This window comes from Pipra filicauda, unplaced genomic scaffold, assembly GCF_003945595.2.
Source record: "Pipra filicauda isolate LSUMZ 115617 unplaced genomic scaffold, ASM394559v2 scaffold59_size3379749_pilon, whole genome shotgun sequence".
NCBI classification, from domain to species: Eukaryota; Metazoa; Chordata; class Aves; order Passeriformes; family Pipridae; genus Pipra; species Pipra filicauda.
In genome coordinates, this window is record NW_024104753.1 from 1,763,463 (window position 1) to 1,785,855 (window position 22,393).

At 38.4% G+C, this 22,393-nt stretch overlaps 1 protein-coding gene across 15 annotated transcripts in view; it reads right to left on the reverse strand.

Annotated features, from left to right (window-relative positions):
• ROBO2 (roundabout guidance receptor 2) overlaps positions 1-22,393 on the reverse strand; it is a 1,069,237-nt gene that overhangs the window by 105,709 nt on the left and 941,135 nt on the right. For 10 of the 15 annotated variants that reach the window (XM_039387910.1, XM_039387921.1, XM_039387916.1 and 7 more), the window contains 3 exons: positions 19,731-19,858; positions 16,475-16,486; positions 1,731-1,855 (listed from right to left, as the gene is read on the reverse strand). In XM_039387910.1, coding sequence (XP_039243844.1) covers positions 1,731-1,855; positions 16,475-16,486; positions 19,731-19,858 — 265 coding nt within the window. The remainder of the gene's footprint in view (positions 1-1,730; positions 1,856-16,474; positions 16,487-19,730; positions 19,859-22,393) is intronic. The other 5 variants (XM_039387922.1, XM_039387917.1, XM_039387920.1 and 2 more) reach the window with 1 other exon arrangement.

Sequence of the window (22,393 nt, forward strand, 5' to 3'; positions counted from 1 at the left end):
CTCAATATGGTAATTAATTTTCCAGGTTTGTAATTAAGCAGCTTCAACATGGTACAATCAGTAGGTAATAACATTCAATTAAAGACACAAGATGCATTTTCACCTTAAAATGTTTTTACCCTTGAAGTGATAGAAATGGAAGAGGATAAAATAGAGTATTAACACTTTTCAATTACACTAAATGACTTTAATCCTGCAAATGATGTCCTACTTTAATTAGAAGCTCTTCTCTTTATTACAGCATGATGGATGTCCACTTTATTAGATTCAAGTGTGACACTATAAGCTCACTTTACATAAACATTACCATGTTATTAAAATGCTCTACAAGGAAGGGTTTTGAAATGTCTGCTAGCACATCACTACTTCCTCCTTTAATTTCAACATACTATTCTACTTTCCCCTTGGAACAATTGCCACCTTAGCCAGACTTGCAATACTTTGCTTTTCCAGGGTGTGTGATCCATGGAGGCGAAATCTAAGTTTCTCCAAATATTACACTGAGAGATACACACTGAAGGTTAAGCTTACGCTCAGACAAGCTTATTTTCATAAAGCAATAGTGTAGTATCTTTGTAAGCCACAAAGACAGCAGAGCACAAAATGCTGTCAGCCTGGTCCTGTCATTCTGGAATAGCTTTCTGATCTCGTGAGAAGGTGAAGGAGAAGCAGGTGGGGCAGAGCAGGAGATCTATGGTTCAGCTCTTATCTCACATTTTAACTGAGCTTGTGCACACAGTGCCTCCAGATCTGACAAAAGGCACGTCTGCACTGCACAGCACAGTGTGGATACGTGAGTTAACTCACATGGGGGAAAGTAGCACAAGGGTCTGAAGAGACCAACCTGCCAAAAGAGAAGGGTATATTGCATAGATACACAGACAGGTGTAGCCATGACAGGGTTCATCAGGGAGTTGCAGAAGGCACTGTCCTTGGGCATTCATTTGGCCCTTTTAATCTTTTCTCAGGTGCAAAAGAGAATACAGCATGTAGTTTTTGCAGTGTTCAAATTTAACATACTAACATGAACTGCACACTCAAAGTGAGGAGGCCTGACTTCTGCTGTAACAACATGCCAATGCAGCAACAGCAGTAAAGAAATGTCATGATGTGACATTCAAACCTTAAGCTGTAGAAGCCAGTGCTGGCTGACGGCAGCGCCCATCGCCACATCACAAATTCTGCCTGCAAAAAAGATCGGGGAAATATTTCCAAAACCAGATCTGGAAATTTCCCGGGACAATTTTACTCAAGAAAGCACCTGCGTGTTCAAAACCCATATCTGTATGCTCCAGGAGAATAAGCCAATGCAAATCAGCTTGCGAGATACACATCTGCCTGATCACGTCTAGACAGGTTGTGAACTGTAATTACTGACTCTGATTAGTAAAAAATTGAGTCATACCTTTTTTTATCTACTGTGCCTGTCTCACCCACCTGTTTGTTGGGGGCTTCAGAATGAAAAGCCTTTACTGTTGCTTTCTGTACATCTGCACAGCACCTAGCCCAAGTTTCAACGACTTGAATGGCCTTTGTATTCTTCATAATATCAATATTTAAAAAAAAAAGGCAGCAAAAATTTCAGTACAGAATAGTGATAGTTTAAAAAGACAAATTCCTGTGAAAGATTAAGAGAATCTGTAAAAGGTAATATAAAAAATTTTCCTTAAAATTTCACAGTATAACTATTTAGAAAGGCTTGAAAGACTTATAGGTTGCTTACAGCTTACCTGACTTCCCTCTTTTTGCCAGAAAACAGCTGGCTGGGGATTTCCTTTAGTTTCACAAGGAAAAGTCACTGTTCGACCTTGGGCTACAATCTGGTCTCGTGGTCTCACCACAAACTGTGGAGGAGCTACAATGTAAGAAAAAACATAGTGTAAGTTTAGCATATTTTGCAAGGGAGAGACAGGGAATACTGAAGGAAAGAGACAACATTATGGAGATTTGTTTTATGTCAGAGGACATGACACCAGAAACATTAATTAGTATAGACAGAATTAATATATAAACAAACAACAACAGCGACAGAAAGAGCAGCAATATATGTACGTGACATCCCCAGTTATTAAAAAAAAATAAAAAAGGAAATAAACATTACAACCATACATGCTAGAGTCAATTCTGATGACAATAAATGCTAAGGAGCACAGTCAGAGGTTTATATTTCTGGCTCTGGATGTATTCTACCTTTGGTCTGGAAAGGTACCTGCACTCTCATAACCTCTTAGGCTTCACAGAGCTATCATGTGTTGCAAGTACGAATTAGGATGAACAGACTGTCTTTCTCAGTCTAGCCCTCTAGACTTTTTAAAATGATTGAGAAAGGAAAGGAAGGTCTGGATGACAGCAGAAGAACAGAAGTTCAAGAGCTCTCTCAGTTCTCTTAGAGGCAGTGTGGTCAAGAATGGAGTGGGAAGGAGGAGTTGCAGTAAAAAGAATGGTAGATAAAACAACACAAACTTGGGAAATCCAGATTTTGGCTTGTTTAAAGATTAGAAGGAAGCAAAAGTTGAAGAGTTAGTGGGCAGAAGTGAGTGGTGAGTGAGAAGGAATAGGTATTCCAAGAGATCAGGAAGAAACAAGGAAAAGAAAAAAAGGAGACTGGGTTCAAAGCGAGAAAGAAGAACCAGGATTGGCTATGTTTTCAAGTAGCTGGCATTAACAGTGTTCAGACATATGGGACCAGGAGGCACAGTCAGAAGTGAACAATTTCTAAGAGAGAGGAGTAGTTTGACTTGTACTGGAAGGTACTGACGGAGAATAGAGAGTCAGTACTTGGTGAGAATGAGAAGGTAGAGAAAAGGTGTTAATGTGTAGAAAGAAAGTGAGGAAGAAGCAGTATCAGAGCATTTGAGAGAGAAAACTTGACATCAGTGACTATGTTGAGCATGATGTAGTAGTAAAGCAAATGGCTTTTCTATGAGTGATATGAAAACCCTTCAGTCTTGATTCATCACTGAAACTGGATCTGTACTATTTTGCATATCTTAAAAAATGCAAGCAGTGTCTCCAGATATTCTTATCAAAAGACTAGCTAACTTTTGGGGCAGGCTGAGGAAGGGGACAAAACAGTAAAAAAAAAGAAAAAGAAACAAACAAAAAACATTTTCTTCTATTACATTATTGGTTTTGTGGTTGTGCAGAGGGATGGCTTAGGAACACTAAGCTTTTAGGTAAACAGAATTTAAGTGTTTTAGAAAACCGTATTTTCACCATTATAATTACAAACTATTTAATTAGGCACGAAGAGCAATCAAGACCCAGCTTCCGATTACACCTGCTGACAGCACAGACACAAATCTGCTAACTGCATAGAAATGCAGGCAGACCTGATTTTTTTTGAAACACACTTTGCAGTGATCTCCTGAGGTACTTCCCGAGGCTTTACAGATCAGCAGGAGTCTAAAGAGCATCAGTTCAATAATGCTGGTATAATGCACTCTTTAAAACAAGAACTGCAAAGCACTTTATAAACATGAACCACCATAAATTTAAAAGGTAGAGAGCATTTCTTCTGCCTCACACTCCTAAACTCAGGTTTTGGCCTTCTGGAAAGAAGTGTCCACCTCTTCCTCCACCTCAGTAGCTGTTAAATCATCTAAACAGGCAGGGGAAAAGGCCTTAGTGCCCTGCTGATGCCTGTTCATAGCCATGTTTTGAGGTTTCTATAAGGTGTGTCTATACATACTCTAGGAAGTGAACTCATGCTATTCTACTCTTAAAGTGCTGAGCTGCAGCGAGTTACTTGTTTTTCCCTCACCTGGTTTTACCAAGCAATCTGTATGCAACAAACACCTACAGATGTCAGGAAGCAGCAGTGTGATAATCAGTGCATGTGTTAGCTCAGTCAGTCACACAGGAGGAGAAAAAGAGAGAGACCTTTAAGCTGTGAAGTAGAAACCTCCCCTTCCTTAGGCATATCTTAGGTATCTCTACGATTCTGACCACCTACTTAATAAAGGTCACTGGGCTAGCCCAGTGTTTGCTGCTCAGCCACAGAAGTTCATTGCCCAGGATATCAATATAGAATCAACAGCAACCTCAGGCACAGCAGAGAGAAGAAAACCTCTCCAGGTGTTATACCTTGATTTGACAGGAACGACGCATGAGTCCTATGTCTATGCTGCCTTACGGGTGGCCTTGAAACCACAATCCTTCTGTTGGGATGCTAAAAACCTGGCGCCAGGAGACCATCCCATAGATAAAACCTAAGCATGATGGATGCCCAAGATCACTTTGCAGGCATGCTTGGTGCACTGGGGGTATGTTATACAGGCAGTGCTCTGAGGCAGCTCAACAGCAGCAAGAAGGGCTCGGCATTTCCATGAGCCCATCTTTCAAGTCATGTAACTGCATAAATGCAAGGCAGGCAAGTTTAAGGGTTCATCTGAAACACTCTCACACACACAAGGCTGTGTTGTAAATCAGTAACTCCAAGTTCTGAGCAGATACAACAGAACCAAATTTGTTGCTTTCCAAGGATCAAATTAAGATAATTGGTAGTCAAGGCACAATGAGAGATATACATCCTAGTTCCTACCTAGTTTCCAGTTTTTGACCTATCCCTAACTTTGAATCTCTCTCACTTTCCTAAGAGCAGAAAAATGATCTTTTTTTTTTTTCTTTCTTTTTTTTTTTCCTTTTTTTCCAAAAACAGAAAAGGAAAATAAGTCTGTAGCTCAGACAAGGATGGATCCTGTTGTTCCATTCGCTGCCTTCCACACACCAAGTCCTTTCCAGCTTTTGCCATATTAGATGAATAGAAGATCTGTGGCCTCATAGCTACTAAGTTAACCTTTCTAAAGACCCCAGCAAACAACAATATCTAGTTGTGCAATCACATATTTTCTAGTTTCCTCTGCAGTCATAATTACTGGAAATTTACTATAAAAAAAATAAATGAATTGGAGCTTTTATTCACATCAGAGTTTCTTCAGCTAAACTATTTAACAACATAATCTTAAATAACATGAGAAACATAATTTTGGAAAAATAAAACATTGTGTGAGTTGTTTGGGTTTTTTTAACTTATTCAAAGACAGGGTTCTATAATGAAAGAAACCCTCCTTTTGTTATAGTTTGTTGTCATATTCAGCTATAGCTCTGTTTATAGACAGGCTCTGATTAAAATAATATTGTTTATAGCATTTAAACAACGTTTTCACCATATCAGCTTTATTTGTCAATTTCTAGTCAAACAGTGCAATTTGAAAAGTGAAAGTAACACTTAACAATTGCAGGATAAATTCTTGGTCAAGTATAACTACCCAAACACTAAGACGTTATCTCCAGAGACTTCAGTGTGACCCTACTCAGAGACAGCAAGGCTTCTTTGACAGAATAAGCACTTGGGCTCTTCAATTTTCCTAAAAGCAGAGCTTATTATGTTCATATATAGATGCTGTTTATAAAGGTGGATAAATATTATTACTTCCACTTTGCAGAAAGGCCAATTGATATCATGACTTGCTCAAAGCGTAGCTTCAGGGGAACGTGGGACAAAACTTATTCAAGCCATTATTGCTGCTCTCAAATTAGGTGAATTTTAAAAACATTCTGAAAAGGTATAGTTAGAGAAATAACAGCAGGCTTGATCAGCTTCAGCTGTTAAAGTTATGTGGAACTTAAATGCTTCATTCAAGCTAAACATTAAGGTCATTAGAAGAATCTGTTGAAAAAACTGTTATGAAGCAGCAAACCGAGTGTTGTGCCTACCAGACTATTACTCTTTACTGTTTCAGATGTAGCATAAAGTGCATAGGAAGAAACAGAGTGGAAAAACTCTTGCTTAATTAACATCTGAAAGTCAAAGACAGTGCCTCCAAAATGAAATATATCACTCAGATTCCAGCAGACTAGCCAAAACTATGGGGGGGGGGGGGGGAAAGAGGAAGAAAAATTAAGATTACAAACCTAGTATACTTATATTGAAATTGCTGCCTTTTTTTTTTTTTTTAAAGAAATTTAAATATTACATAGTAAATTAGATGTGATTTCTGGCAAATTATGCTTTGATACCGCATTCAGCAAGCGCTGGCTTCAATCAATGTCACAGCAAAGCTCTGTTATGCTAATAGCCGCTCGGGAGGCTGAGCCGGATGATATGGAAATCAGATGGTTGAACATGAATAGAAAGCACAGGCCACGTACGAGGGGGCTGTGAGATGAGGGGATGGGGGGACCCTAAGGTTAATCACATCATGTTCAGAACTGTTTTTACAGCACAGAACAGTATTTGGCTGCAAGAATTAAAATGGAGATAGAGAAGCATGAGCGGTAGTGAGCTTTAGTCATGTTGTTCGAAATGGGAAGAGTGCATTCTGCTGCACTCCTTCTGGGATTGTTGGTTTATGCATGACTGAATGGATCTGTTATTCTATTAATAAATGTATGTGAAGGTAGACTCTGCTCCAGTGTTAAAGAGCTTCATGAAAAAAAACCCAAAACCAGACACTTCAAATTGTTTCAAAGAGATTTCTCAACTCTTCTTCAAACTTAATAATTAGCAGAACCTCTAATCTGATGGGATGGATTGCATGCATTTCTTTCCCAGTACTGTTACTGAATACTAAAGGTTACACTGAGCCAATAAGCACTGATAAAGCTGTTGATGTAGAGAAGCTTGACTGAGACAGTGAGTTCATCCCTCTTAGGTGAACTCTGGTCATCTGATAAGAAATGTGGTAGACAACTCAGAAGGAGAGGGGAAAATTACCAGATAAAAATGTGAATTTATAGCAAAAAGTACATTGATCCCATATCAAGCACTAGCAACATTTTCTTCCAGTGACGCGGTTTTCTCAGCAGACCCTGTGATTTGTGGTTCACACTGAATTCAATGATCCTAAGGGAATTTTATTATCATAGCTTGATCACAGTACCTTCCCCAGCCCAGGGGCCCTGGGGTTCATGCATTATATTGCTGATTTTAGGTAAAAGAAGATATAGCAGCAAGTTTTACTCCAGTATCGTTACTGCAGCAGCTGGATCAATTGGCCAAGGCCAATAGTGTGAGGTTCAACAAGGCCAAGTGGCAGGTCCTGCCCTTGGGTCACAACAACCCCCTGCTGGGGCAAGAGAGGCTGGAAAGATGCCTGGTGGGAAAGAACCTGGAGTTGCTGGTCAACAGCGGCTGAACATGAGCCAGAGTGTGCCCAGGTGGGCAAGAAGCACCTGGTTTATATCAAAAATAGTGTGACCAGCAGGACCAGGGCAGTGTTGTCCCCCTGTACTCAGCACTGGTGAGGCCACACCTCGAATCCTGGGTTCAGTTTTGGGCCCCTCACTACAAGAAACTGAGGGGCTGGAGCATGTCCAGAGAAGGGCAATTGAGATGAGGAAGGGTCTGGAACACAAGTCCTATGAAGAGAGACTGAGGGAGCTGGGGTCATTTAGCCTGGAGAAAAGGAGTCTCAGGGGAGACTTCATTGTTCTCTCCAACTGTCTGAAAGGAGGCTGTAGCTGGGTGTGGGTCAGTCTCTTCTCCCAGGTAACAAATGATATACAAGAGGAAATGGCCTCAGGTTGTGCCAGAGGAGGTTTAGATCGGATTTTAGGAAAAATATCTCCACTGAAAGGATTGTCAAGCACCGGAACAGGCTGCCCAGAGAAGTGGTGGGTCACCATCCCTAGAGGTGTTTAAAGGATGTGTAGATGATTTTCAAACCTAAATGATTCTATGATTCTACCATAGAATATGAGGCCTTATTCAAACTTCATTGAAGCTGGTAGAAATTCTCCTATTGGCTTGTGTAGTCTTTGGATCAAACCCATTGAAAATATAATATACTACAGGAAAAGAGTGACAGCAACAAATTCCAAGGGCTTAAATTACAGATTTGACAACCTTTAATTATGACTAAATTCAGTTGATAGTCAACTGCACATGAAATTCATCATGAAGATCACATAGGCAAGCTAAAGTGATAAAGATGAGTGCTTCATTTTAAACTGGAATTGTTTATTATCCATAAATATATTTCTGTGACTGGTTCAAAGGGGGCAAAGGGAAATATGCTGACTTGTAAATATCCTAAGCAAAACTCAGATAATGGTAGGGGGAAAAAGCCTTGAGGAATAAGAAGAAAGACACTGGCTGTTAAAGCACGAAGATTCTGTAATCTCAGTTCTGCTTCCAGCAGGGAAGAGACAGCAGAGCAACCTAAGATTCCCAACTCTCATTCCTTTTCAGCATTGTACATTTGCAGTGATAAACTAATTTCATTTGGGCAATCAAAGTTAGGCTTGGTACAAAGTTAGACTCAATAGCTCAGTCTGGAGGCAAGAGAGTGATAACGTCACCTTCCCCAAATTGCTTTTTGACTTCTGAAACCCCACTAACATCCCAATCTTCTTTTGCATAGCCCACAAAGACTTGAAGCTGGTATCTCAAATCCTTACCACAGTGAAAACATTCATGTGGTCACTTCAGCTGTTTTTGATACACAGGGATATTTTAAGAGATTGAACTCAGTTCCACTCTTACCAAATACAGATCAAGACTTACTTCTAAAACACTTACACAGAGGACAGGAGAAGCCCCCAGAGCTCCAGGTAAAGTAATATGTATTTTGGAAAGGGAGGTAACCCTTCATGTCATCTATGGAGTAGGACTACTTACTTGTAGGATTGCTTTGCTAGTTCCTGATACCAGCTCAGATAATTGAAGGGCAGTACAGGAACTCTTTAAAGAGAATAATGATCCTCTGACTTTCTGTGTCATTGGTTAAATTTGTCTAGAAGGTCTGGCAGATATTGGAATTTCAGGTACAAATGAAAAAAACCCGGTAAGGTCCTACTTACACACCTTGTAACAATGTTTGCCCTGAGCATGCCAAAAAGTGCAGATGCTAAGGTCTAAAAGTTTTGAAAGACGCTTCGCAAGGCTCTTATTGATGATGGAGTAAATAGAGGAAAACAGGAAATATGTGCAGTCTCAAACACTAGAAACCTGGGCTGATTCAGCAGATTTTCCCTCATAAATTTAGATCATCTTAATGGGTACTGAAAGTGATGTGTGGTTGTTAGGACACAAAGTTATTAGTGCACTATTAGCTATGACTAATGATAAATCAAGGGTGTAGCCTCTGACACAGGAGCCATTACAGAAGACTGAGACAACTTAGGCCTATTACTAATTCAGATCTTTCTTATCAGGGATAAATTAATGGAAGTTGAGGATGATCATTCTCTTTAAAGGGAAAAGGCATAATCTCATGGTGTGCTCCAATGATTAGGTGTGTTCACACACGGGGAAGGCAGGAACTTTTAGCACGCGAGTTAGAACTGAGTTACCTGGAAAATGAGTTTCCTTTTTTAATCTGTCATGAGCATCACGTTAACATAGGAATCTATAACTATTCCCTAGGCTACATGAGTGCAGTGATCTTTGAAACAAATACATAGATCTCATTTTGTGGGAATTCTTTTTTAAAACCATGTCCTCTTGTTTGTTCATTTATAGTGTTTCCTTTGTTTCGTGATTTCTTCTTCAGGTGAATGGTTCTGCCAAAAACCAGAGGAATGGGTAGGTTATGGGGTTAACAAGTGATTCATGAAGTCCTTCACTAGACCCATGATATTATTTTAAAATGACATGGGTGGAGGTGGCAAAGCAGCTGCCTGCTTTGGAGTCTTCTGAAAAGCAGCTTCCCATAACCTGGGTAAGTTCCAATAATCCATAGCTCAGATATCAGAGTAAGAAGTGGAGAGGGGGAAGTGGGGTCTCAGCAAGTTTATTGCCAGGACCAGTTCTCCTGCAAGTGTCTTTCATTCTGCTCTTGTCTCATGGAAAGTGAGAAATTCCTTTTTTTTTTTTTTTTTGGTTTGTTTGCTGTTTTCAGATGAACCGTGTAAAAACACGACGGTGTGAAAAGACCACACTTCAATCATCTGAGAATGCTAAACCTTCCTTCATACTAATTGTTCTAATTTTCAATTTAAATTCAGGTTCTGAATTTCACATATAACAACATTTTTATCCTTCAGTTGCTCTGAAACACTGAAGCAGATAATCTCTTAAAGCATGGAAGCATAAACACTTTTTTCTTTCTTTGCAAGAGGTGAAAGAAGTCTAGAGAATCAATAAATAAAAAACACTAACTGTCCTATATATTTTGACATGTAGAATCTCTCTTTTATCCCTGAATGACCTAAAAGAATGAAGTGGGATAAACCTTCATGGCAGAAAAAACAGATTTGTTCCTCATTCTTCCCTAGGAATAATGTTAATAAACCAAAACTTTGAGAATAATTTTAAAGAATCCAACTCTGTCTCTTACATAGCTGAAAAGAAAGACATCTACTTTCTGCTCCCACATCTCCATTTCCAATGCTCTCAGTTTATCAGCAGCACTTTTCCTTACCCTCTCCTTCTCTTTGTTTTACAGTGCATTTAAATATTCAGTTTAAATATCTGGTCATAATTTCATCTCAGCATTAGACTGTAGCCTGTTCTCATTCAGTCATACATCTCTATTTTATTCTATCTTGCCCAGTCATGTCTTTTAAGCAGCCCCTTCACCTTACAGATTCTGCTGGAAAATCCCATCTAGAAAGTCCTTCACTTAGTTTTGATGCATATAAAGAGAGGGAGCACTGATTCTTCTGCCCAATAACTTCCATTATTCCATAACAACTACTTGACTTTAGATAATGCTTTTTAAATTTTTTTCTTTTTCCTCAAGTGTCTGAGATTCGGGAGGTACCTTTTGCTCAGATCAGATAGAAAAGATGTGCTCTCCAAAAATCTTAATACTTTAGTCTGCTTGCCTACGTAAACTGTACCATAAGGGGATGGCTTGTGCTACTCTACCTTCTGTGAGTTTACTAAACAAAACAAATTATGCCAACAAAAAGACATGTAATCTGCCTTTATTCCTTTTTTTTTGCAGGAGAGAGCGGGAGGGTTTGCTGGTAATATGTTTAGAAAGGAAAAGCATACCCCTTGCTGATACAGTAAGATTTCGTCAACATAACAAGTGTAATCTTCAAAAAAACATGAATTCACATGCTGAAGAGAAGAGCTAAGGAGATGATGAAAAGAGTAAAGAGCCTGGATAGGATAATAGGCTCCCTCTATAGTGAGAAAGATGACAAATTCCTGGTTTGTTTACACTTGAGAATAAATAAGGTTGAGAGGAGATACTCTGCTCAATTTGGGTAACTGTTAAATGAAGAGAGGAAAAGGAGAAAGAGAAATGACTATTTATTCTGGCTGACAATGCCAGCATTCAAGGAATAGGGCATACAGTAGTTTTGTTGTTGAATAACACCGAGATAATATCCAAACTGCATTATGGCTGGCAGCAATTCAGAAAAGAAAGTAAAACGAAAAGTGAATGGATTAATGTATTGATTTTCACGTTCCTCTAGAAGTAAAGTAAGTGATTTCTCCTTTTACAAGAAAGGAAGGGAAAAGTTTGGGGAGAGCAACACATCTAAAGACCTTTTTTACACACTAATCTTCAAAGACTTAGGGAGATACTCAGAAGCCACTGAAGTAAGAAAATAATTCCCATGATTTGAGCATGTTTTGGCAAAATTAAAAAAATGTATGCATTAAACTTCTTAAAATTTTCCCGAGCTAGAGTTCAGCAATTAAAAAAAAAAGAAAATAAATAAAAATAGGGTGCTTGATCACTTACTTCCTGCATTTGCTGTAAGTGGGTTTTCTCTAAGAGAAACAGCATGAGAACTGGCACCTGGAGCCACAGTGGAACGAGCAGGATGCCACAGTATGACGTGCTAGTAATTCAAGAACATACACTGTCATTTTTCATGCTTATCTTTGAAGAAGAATCCTCCATCAGATCTTCTGTTTTTCTGTTTTGACCTCATTCTGGCAAACCCAAGAAGATTTGGAGGAGTTGGAAATGAAGCTGAGTTTTGTGGACCAGCACTTAAATGCTTGGTGGTTAATGTGCTCAGTGTCCACTTGCAGAGCCATTCTGGCCCACACATTGCAAAGTCTATTTCTATGACATCCGAAATTTATGATTCAACTTAAGTTCAGCTAGTAAACTTTTGTCAAAGTAGACATGCTAAGGACTTCAAGATTTTTAGATTGCTCTTTAAAAGCCTATGAAATACCAGAACAAGTTAGCTCCATATTTTAATCTCTTACCAGTATACGAAGAAATCTGAATTCCAATTTATGGCAACCTTTTTTCTTTAATCTGAAGAATTTGCCTATTTTTTAAACAATTATGATGTCTTATTCTTTCATTTAAGGAAGAAAGAGATCCAAAAAGCCTAGTGTCCCTTGGTGTCCTTACCCTCTTCTGAAAATTTCTGTATGTGGTAGCTGAGAGGCAACACAGCACGTTTTGATATAGACTGGAGATTTGTGCCACTGAAAGATGGCACCGTAGTGCCAAGCATGATCTCATCTCTTCTGTCACACACCAATCGACATAACTGATATTTTATATATCCTCAGTGTCTCAAGTGAAGGTGATATGTTCATGAAAGTAATAAAAATAAAGAGCATTCATCCTATATAGATTTTCCCTGAAAGAGTTGGGATGAAGGAGAGTAAAGAGAATTCTCTCTCGCTTACCAATCTGAACCGTCTGAGCAATGTAATTTCTAGCCACAACACCTAATACACCCTTGTTTAATATACAGCCCTTTCTATTATGTTTCATGCTGTACTATCCCTAATAGACCACTGAGTCATGCCAGGCTGATTTACGTTGGGAAAACTTCTCAGTTCGGAATGAAACGCATCAGTCACATTGCACTTAAATACGAATAGACTATATTTAATTAATGAGAAATTTGGAAAATTCCTAGCAGGTGTCTTATCTGTTTGTCTCTTCTCCAACATGGTAGGGAAGTTAAGATTTTGTAACTTGGTCTCCCTTTACTTCCTTAGTTAATTCCAAATACTTGATTTTTATCCAGGTGGCAAAACTGTCCAGCTTTTTGTTGCAAGTTACTTCTTTCTGGGAAGATGAGTTATAGCATATGACAACAAACTGAGTAAACTTGACTTACTGCAAAGCAACTGAAATGCAAAGAACCGACTTCACTCGGACTTAGTTGAAATCAATTTGCAAACTGAGTAGCACTCTGTCATCTGAATGATTTTTTGAATGATTATTAAAAAAGTAACTGGGACATCAGACAGATCTTCACAGATCTTCTATTTGAAGGTCTTCTGTCTCAAAGCAGTATGTAACTGCTTCTAAAATGAGTGTCATTGTCAATGGGAACATATGAAACTTTTGGGCTCTTCCCAACTATTGTTCTTCTTTTAGCAGTTACTCTCCTGCCCAGCTGCCATAAGAAATACAGCAGAATGCAAAAGTGAGAAAATTCATCTGGAAAAATCCATCTAATGAGTGAAGTAACTCCAGAAAAAGGGCTAAATAGAGATAGTATCTTGTTTCCTAAACCCATCTGTTGCGAATCCTGTCAGAAATCTTTTCAAAAGGTTATAAATAAGAGAACATCTATTTTAGAAACGGGCAACGCATTTATTCCTAGCAGCGAATTCAACCATGATGAATAATCTGGCATAGAGCTGTTAAATTCACCAGCTGCCATCCACCTCGAGCAGAACCATACCTCATTTTATCTATATAGTATATACCACTTGTTAATAACTGCTTGAACCAAAGATGGTCACTGGCAACCCCACTCTTGAATTTTCACTCAAGCTGAAATTTAAATAAAAATATCAAAATAGAAATATTTGAAACAGACAAAAACTCACCAGAAAACAAAAATTATTCCATTCGAAACAAGGATTACAATCCTGCAACATTAAAAATGTGTTTCTCCGTTCTTCAGTGACAAGACATTGGAAAAAAAAGAATTGTTTGGTCTTGTTTAAAGCACAATAAAGACAAAACATGTCTGCTTTGAATTAGAGACAGTGATGAAAGGTAGAAGTACCTAGATAATTCTCTGGTGTCACAAAAGAATATAAACTTTTAAATGGCTCCCCTACACTTTAACATATACATAAATATATAAATATACTTCTGTTAAAATGTCATCTCCTAGAGAGCTGTGAGTTTAATAACATTAAGCAGTGTTTGCTTTAGCTTCCTTTCGGCAAGGAGAGGTATTTTTGCTCTGCCTTCCAGTTAACTTCCTGAATAAAACAATGCTACAAATGCTATTCGACTCACCATTCTTGTCAAATGACAACTTTAACAGAGGATCACTTGGGTTTCTTGGTGGAGAGGGAAGCTACTTTGGTTTGCCTTACCAGGCTTTAAATTTGAAAAAAAACCCAGGTTAGGTAGCTGCCTGCTTTGCCTGTTCTAGAGTGAAACAGAGCTATGAACTGTAGAAATCAGCTTGATTTCAGGTACTTAAGCACAAATGTCAATAAAGGTAGACACTATCATTGTCTGGAGGTACAGGATCTCATAAAAGTGAATGACATACAATGATCTGCTTCTACACAGCAATCACGACATACACACTTGTATGGGAGTCATATATACGTCAGATATCTTTGGGGTTGGACTTAGTTACTCAACAATCTTTTCACAAGTCACAAAGATAATCTGGAAATTAAATAATTTGATAAAGACCATGTGCCCATGTGATAATTATTTTCAGATCGACCACTCTAATTTTAGTTTCCTGAATAAATGATGTAAAAGAAGAATGTTCTCTTGCAACAAAATAAAATAGCCTAAGCAGGGAATATGTGAAATTGAGCTCAGTATGATCACATAAAGGGATCATATACCTGGATATAAAGTAAATGGAGACCAAGAGCTGCTGAATAAGCTTTGGAGATGGAATCAGGGATGACTCAATGGCCTGAAAAGCGTTAAAAAAGAATCAGTGCTCTGAAATGAGACACCATCAACACTGCTGAAACCTATCATTTTCTTGCGAATCTCCAGTCATCTGTTTTATATGGCTTTCACACAGCCTGAAACGGTCTCTACTTTGTGATTTTTTTTCTTGCCTTTTTTTTAAGAGTCAGCAAAGTGAGAAAAATACCTAGAAGTAAAACAGTTTTAATCCTTAGCATTTCTTAGTACATGAAGAAGCAGCATCCCCTGACATGAAAGATTTATCTTAAAAGCACACTAAGTTCATGCTGCACTTTCTAAGAAATGGAAAAATTTCTTGCAAGTTTACTCCATTTTTACACTATTACAACTCTTGGGAATTAATTTCTTAAGAACCAGCATAATGCCAAAGTAATACAGAAGTGATTTTTGGATTTAAAGCTTGCTATCAAAACCCCAAATGGAGAAGAGTGAACTTCTATTCTGTACAGGGAATTCTCCAGGCTTGGATAAGCCATGCCGTGACTGTGGAGGTATTTGGCTTGGCTCTATGTTTGCTAGTCCAAGGAAGCTAATAAGATGGGATCACCTTAGTTCTGGAAAAAAGAGGTCTAACTTGGATTTTATCTTTTAATTATTCTAACCTTTCTTCCTCCAAACTCGGAACAGTGAAGAGCTGAGATGACTTCAAACTCACAGACTTCAGTCAAACACGTATCTAGCAAAAGTTTTGACTAAATAAATAAAGACCAACCCACTCAGCAATCTCCATAAACAGCAGTACCAACTTTTTACACTAATCCAAAAAAATCGGAGTAACCATATTATTTGACAAGACACATCTAAACACAAACTACAAAAATCAGAGGAGCAGTGCAACTCATTAAACTAAATCCATACAGGCACAGAGTAACCATCCATGAAAGAAAATTAAATAGTATGTTCAGGATATTTCTGAACACCAAAAGTGAATTTCAGCTACTGACAGTTGCAAAATTTCCATTATGCTTAGCTGTATTTTTTGTACATTTTCAGAATTTCAAAGGCATAGGAAAATTTTCAGTGTGGGAATAAAAAATTCAGAGATTGTCTTCCTCAGGACTTGTTTTTCAAAACAGTCTGCATCCTATACAGTGCATTTCAAACTGCACTCCAAGATGACCCAAAGGCAAAAATCAGTGATGAACTTTCTTAAGAAGCAGGAAAATCTACTCCATCCCCTCTCTGATTTCAGGACCACTTCATTTCAGAGCTCTTTGAAAGACACAAGGAAGACGGGACATGCAAAGCCTGTGCTATTACTGCTGTGCAATAAAAGCAGGATGAGCTGATCGTTTAGGGCCTGGTAGGAGCTCAGCAAAGTCAATACAATCCTTTCTCTTGATTTCAATGGCTTTTATACCAGGCCCATAAACAGACCATTAAAAACATCTAAATGAGTGATTTTTGCTCAGTATCACCACACCCACATCTGTTTCTCTGATTGGCACTTGCTGGTGATTTGGCAAAATGAGTTTATACACGACACAGCAGAAAATACAAAGTTCAGAAACAGCACTTTGTCAGTCAAAATCACTTGCCTGGTGTTAGACAGTTACGACTATTAAGCGCTGGCTGCTCGTTTCAGCCAGTTAAATGCTGCTGCAAATGAAAGATGAAGCATTGCATGAAGCCATGCTAAAATGGATAGAAGGATGGTTACTTACCAACGGGGCGAGCTGTTGACATTACAATGGTGTAGTGAGAACATAAAAAAGAAATTAAAAAAAGAAAAGAATATCTGTCAGAATGCATGACGTGTAATGTTACCTTCCACTATGGATACTACCATGATTGCTAACCCCTCAAATGACAGCCTGAGTAAAATGTTTACTGTTGTTATCGCTCAGTCACGTGCCACTATTATCCCATTTACTTGAGCATAGCATCTGAACAAGCTGACTGGAACCATTCTCTGAGAAACATTTTTATTATCTTCGCATGCCATCATCAAGTATCATTGTTAATGCCTGATAAAAGAAAAATTGCATTGCATTAGCACAAACTTTTAGATCCCGATGAACACATCAATTTAAGCCGCACACTGCCGAATGTCATGCCAGTAGATGCAAGGCCTTTGCTTTCTGAGTCAAACACCAATTGAATTTTAAGCATGACCAGTCTGTACAGCAGTAAGGGCTACAGAAAGCCCAGGACAGTTTTTCTCATTCAATAAGGACATGAAAGCTTAAAGCACAGGTTCTTTTTTTCCTCACTGACACTGCTGATGAAAATATAACAAATAGGCTGAAATGGCCACAGGGACTTCAACCCAGAACCTCCCAAATCACTCCTTAGGTAACTTCTATTTCCTAAAAAAATTGCTGCTGAATGATCGACAGGTTAATACTGTTTCAGGTTGATATCAAGATTGAAAATTGCTGCTGCAACAAGTGATTTCTTGATTATAGCGACAGCCCTTCACTATACTTGTGCTGGGGAAGAGGGCTGCCAGTCCCCCTGTTAATAAAATATAGACATCCCTTTCAGAAGAGCTGAAAAGTTGTATATAAAATTGACCCCAGGTTGCATCTGTGTAGGCAAAGCTTCCCTTGTTTCAGCAGCAGAAATAGTTACACATTGCTGAGCAACAGCACAATTTTTTTATTTTTTTTTTTTCTCTTTTTAAGAAGATTACCAAGTCTGTGTGCTTATGTGCAGGCTAGGGTCAAACATAAGACATGCAGATTCAGAAGTAACAGAGCATGCAAGGACCTTCTTAGTTCTCAATCTTTCCATGGTTCTATCCCTACTTTGGGATACCCACTTCATTTAACTGTTTCAAGCCTGCTGCCCTTTCTCACCCATCATCTATTGGAACACTTTTTGGCTTTTAGAATTATGAACATATTCCTTCTTCTGCAGAAAGACAAGGTGTAAGTGATTTGCATCTTCCCAAGGGAGGACCTGAAGTCTGAGTCACAGACCTCAGATTCTGGTGTTTGTGACAGTGTAATTCAACCTTCCTGACTGGGAGCTGAGGACTGCACTGCTGTCAGGTTGCCATATGCAACCACTTGGCACCTGCGAGGACCAAGGCACCCTTAAGGTAAATTTTGAAATGCTAAGTGGTTTTGCTCCTCTGCGTGACAAGTGGTTACAGTAAAAGTAGTGTCAGATAAAACTGTTAAAAGTTGAAGAATTCAGAATTAAGACTTTCTTTAATTAAAAAGACCATTGCTCATGGTCCCCTTAAAGTCAATGGGAGTTTTCCTAGTCCTTTGTTTTCAGAAAATTCAGAGTAACAGACTTCTCTGGTGAATTTCTTCACTTTTCTCATTTTCTGTCATATCCTGAACATTTAGTAAGCTTATAATATCATGGCTTCCTTAGAGTTGGATAAACATTATGTATTTGACCATACATGACAAACCCAGGAGGAAAAAATATACAAGACAATAAAAATCTGCTTTTTTGTGGGAAAATCAATTAAATTATGTATTTCCTCGAGTTTTTTTCTGTTGTTTCACTTTTCATCGTGTTCAAGCTTGGGTGATTTCAAAGGATTTTTTGTCTTGGTTCTAACTATTGTTTATATCACAAGTCTGGGTAGCAAATCTGAAAGGTTTGCTCCAGTAATGTACACAGTGGACACAGTTCCAGGAGTGTTTAAAGGCTAGTGAATTGGTTACCAGATTTATGGGATACTGTGATCCTGCCTGTGACAAAGGAACAGGGTGAGACTATTTCTGGGAGTTTGCTGTGGTGACTGTTTTTCTCATGTCACAATACAGAAGAACAATCTCTTACATAAGCATGTAGCAGGTAAACCTATTTCTTCAGCTTAAAACGGGAAGAGCTGCATTGTCACCATGGTCTAAAGTGAACACTGAGGTAGTATTTCAGCAGATGGATTATCACAATGTTCTCTTTTCTTTGTTACATACTAAGATCTCTCCCCTTCAAAGCCACTTGGTGCTTTTTTTTTTTGTCCCTTTGAATTCAGCAAATTAAACTGAACTGTGTCCATGCATTAAATGGATGGAAATGGAAGCTGGCCTCTTGGGTCAGTTGACCCTAGTTCTAATAAAGCAATCCATTGAGACTTTGAACATTTGATTTAATGTGTATGAAAAGAGGAGGACAGATAAAGCTAAAAATGTTTTTATTAACCTTTCACAGCTCTACCGAAAACCGTCAGCATGCACCACTAAACTGTGAAATAGTGTCTGCATGATATCCATTGTGCCAAATTGCTGCTTATCTTTTGGAATGTAGTAATGACTATTATATTCTGTTTACTCATATGGAAATATTAGCCTACAAACTTTTTCTCTCCCCTTAATCTTTAGCATGTCTATATCTACAGTCACAAAAGATATTTTGTCAACTCATTATTCTACCAGCCTTAAAGCCTCCTCACCAAATCAAACAGCAGCACATAAACAAACTGGGTACTATAGACCACAAATATTTTAGGAGAGAATATGTTAGTCTTTACCTTGCAATACTTACAAAATTTAATTGGGATTTTCTCTTTCCTTTGGCTATGGTTTATCTTGCAGATAAAGGGTAATGGTAGAGAGTTTAATTATAGCAGAGCTAATCACATAATAATATTATCTGCATTATGTTTGCCATTGATATAGTTACAATACTCCTTGTACCTCTTAGAGAAAGAAATGTGAATAATGGCCTAAACTGATGGCTCACATATGCCCACGGTTATGTAGTGCTTGCTTAAGCATATATATGTATATGTTCTTCAATAAAAACACAGTTCTTTAACTGCAGGGAGATCCTATCCTATTGAAGTCAATTAAAATTTTACCTGAAATATCACCAGGACCAGGATTTCACCAGTGATGTAAATCACTGCCGTGCACCCACAACTGCCCAAGGGTACGTGAAACGCAAACAATGCCAGGGGAGGATGTGGCCCGTTCCATCAGAAAGCAATTTATCCATACAGGACACACTCACCTCGCACAGTCAGGGTAGCAGAGGCTTCCACTTTTCCAACTCTGTTCTCAGCAATGCAAGTGTAGGTTCCCTCGTCCGTGCTCATGGCTTTCTTGATGCGCAGAGTGTAGTCGTCTTTGATGTCATACCTGTGTGACAGGAAAAGGATGAAAACTCGTTTTGTGGACAACAGAGAGGAACAAAAACTACCACCTGGATTACGCCACTCTGAATCTATCTTGGAGCCAACTTTGGAAGATAAATTATTATCTGGCATTAGATAATTCCGACAAGCATTAATCTTCGTGACATTTTTATTGCACTCTGCATTAGTTAGAAACTTTACATAAAATTAGTATTGCTATGTTCACTCAGTATTAGGGCTTTATTAATAATATCATTCACTTTGTCCTTGATCTAGAGCAATAAGATAAAATTAGGCTATCAGACATCAGTTATCAATACATGACAGCTCAGGTTTATCATGCCTTTAAACTGTGTGAGCTACACATTTTACCTTTTGCTGATTTGGAAATTTCCCTTTATGTACAGTTTTTCCCTACAGCAGCAATCCCTTAGGGAACCATGAGTATGTTGGTAGGATCTCACACTACCCAATTGCAGACAATAAAAAATATATTCAAGCTCTGGAATGTGACATTTATTGAAGAGGCACATTAAAGCAGATTTATCAGTTTCACAGAAATAACCCAAAATGATTCATTAAGGGTGGACAATAACATTTTCTCTTTCTTAAAACACATTAGAAACAATTCAGTTATGCTTTTTCCATTTCTTTGTTTCTCCTGCTGAAATAATTCTAAAACTATGAGGATGTATAAAATGTGAATTAATACAAAGTATTCCAATATGCAGCGAACATTCATTCTTGAGGCATTTAAAGTGCTTATATCCAGAAAAATATTTTCAGTTAAATTGTTATTATCCTGCAGAAGTCATGCTTAACAAACTATTTTAGGCTCTCATCCAAAGCTCATTAAAGTCAATGGGAGACTTCATCTTTTATGAAGTGCATTTGGTGGTCCCCAAATCAGGAAAACACTGAATTCCAGTATGGATATTTTAATCTTGAAATACTCTCTTGTAAAATTATTTTCAACAACATTTCTTCTTCACATAGTAAGCCTACGATAAATTAAGTCATCTTGAACCTGAAGTTGGCTTCAGATTCTCATTTACCAAACAGTGAAATAGGAGCATGAAACTAAAGAAAGATCAAGACTTCAGGAGATGCCAGTACTATTTCTCACGGCATTCACAATCATGACATAACTTCAGAAGGACTGATTTACCTTCTCTTTGCTATACAGTAAAGAACTTACAGACTTGTTCATTTGGAAAAGTACCCTTAAAAGTTTTGATGAATAAGAATGCAATGCAGTTACTTAGAGGAAGGTTGTCAGGCTCTGTAAGCATTTTTAAATGCCTTGGGAACATGAAACATATTTTTTTTTGTACATAATACAGATTGCTATTGGTTTCTTTAATATACATTTCTAGAGAGAACACTGAATGCTAACAGACTTTCAAACATCTTAACTCGAAGGGTCCTATATGTTGAAGCATTTAAGGGTTCTGTTAGGTCTAGTTAGATATCGATTACAACATTATCGCCAAGACATCTTTTCACACTCACTACAATACAACTTCATTCTGCATCCAGTAAGTCCATTCTATTAATTAGCAAGAAATAATTTTAAAAAGACCAAATTGAGGTTAACCATTCTGTCAGAGTTAACAAAACCACATACAAAACCCGTTTTCCTAGGAGTTACACTTAACTGTATGTACATGCAGTACCTCAGGTTTAAGTAACGAGTAAGAGATGTGTCAAGGGGAAGAATAAGGAGATGCCATGGCAAACTTCAGCAACCTGTAGGGATGTGTCTTTTGTCAGTATAATGCCTTTGGGTGGGGGGGAAGTTATGATGCTAGAAATACCTAACATGCCGTTTCTGGAGCACTACAGGTCTATTGCAACTACATTCAACAGCCACATGCAGATGAGGAACATTTCTTCTTGAATGCTCACAAATTATGTCATTTTTGCATGCTGTGCTGCATTAGTCAATGGCAAACAGAAATCACTGTTTACATAAGAGAGAAAATGCAAATTTTCCCCCCTTGAAAATCTCAAGGATGTGACAACAGTATCCCACACTGATGGAGCAGTTACTTGGCCTTGGTGACCGCAGAGTTGCAGACAAGAGAAAATGCTTATTTTCTTGACATGAGGCCAGCCCTAGGAGTCTAAAAACATAAATTTGTATTCAGCTCGTGTAAGATGAGAAAACTAAGATCAGTTGTAATATAAATATGAATTGGATATAGGAATCAGAGTTATAAAGCTGGGCAACAATTAGTCATTGATTATTATTATTTTTTTTTAATAGGACAAATAACATCCCTGTGGTTCCCTTAGCGCTGCCAAGAGAAAAACAGAGAGGCAGCAGGACTGCATCTGACTGAGGGGCTGCTTGAACTGGGATGCAGGAGGCCTGGGACAGGGCCCTCCAGTCTGCTGTGGGCTGCAGCTGACTCGCTCCTCTCTCCGATGTGCCGGTGACGGCATGCCAGCCAGCTGCCTTGGAGGCTCGGGCAGCCTTTATGCCTGCACCTGCCAATCATGGAAATTGTGCAAAGGCTGCTGGGGGAAGGAGCCA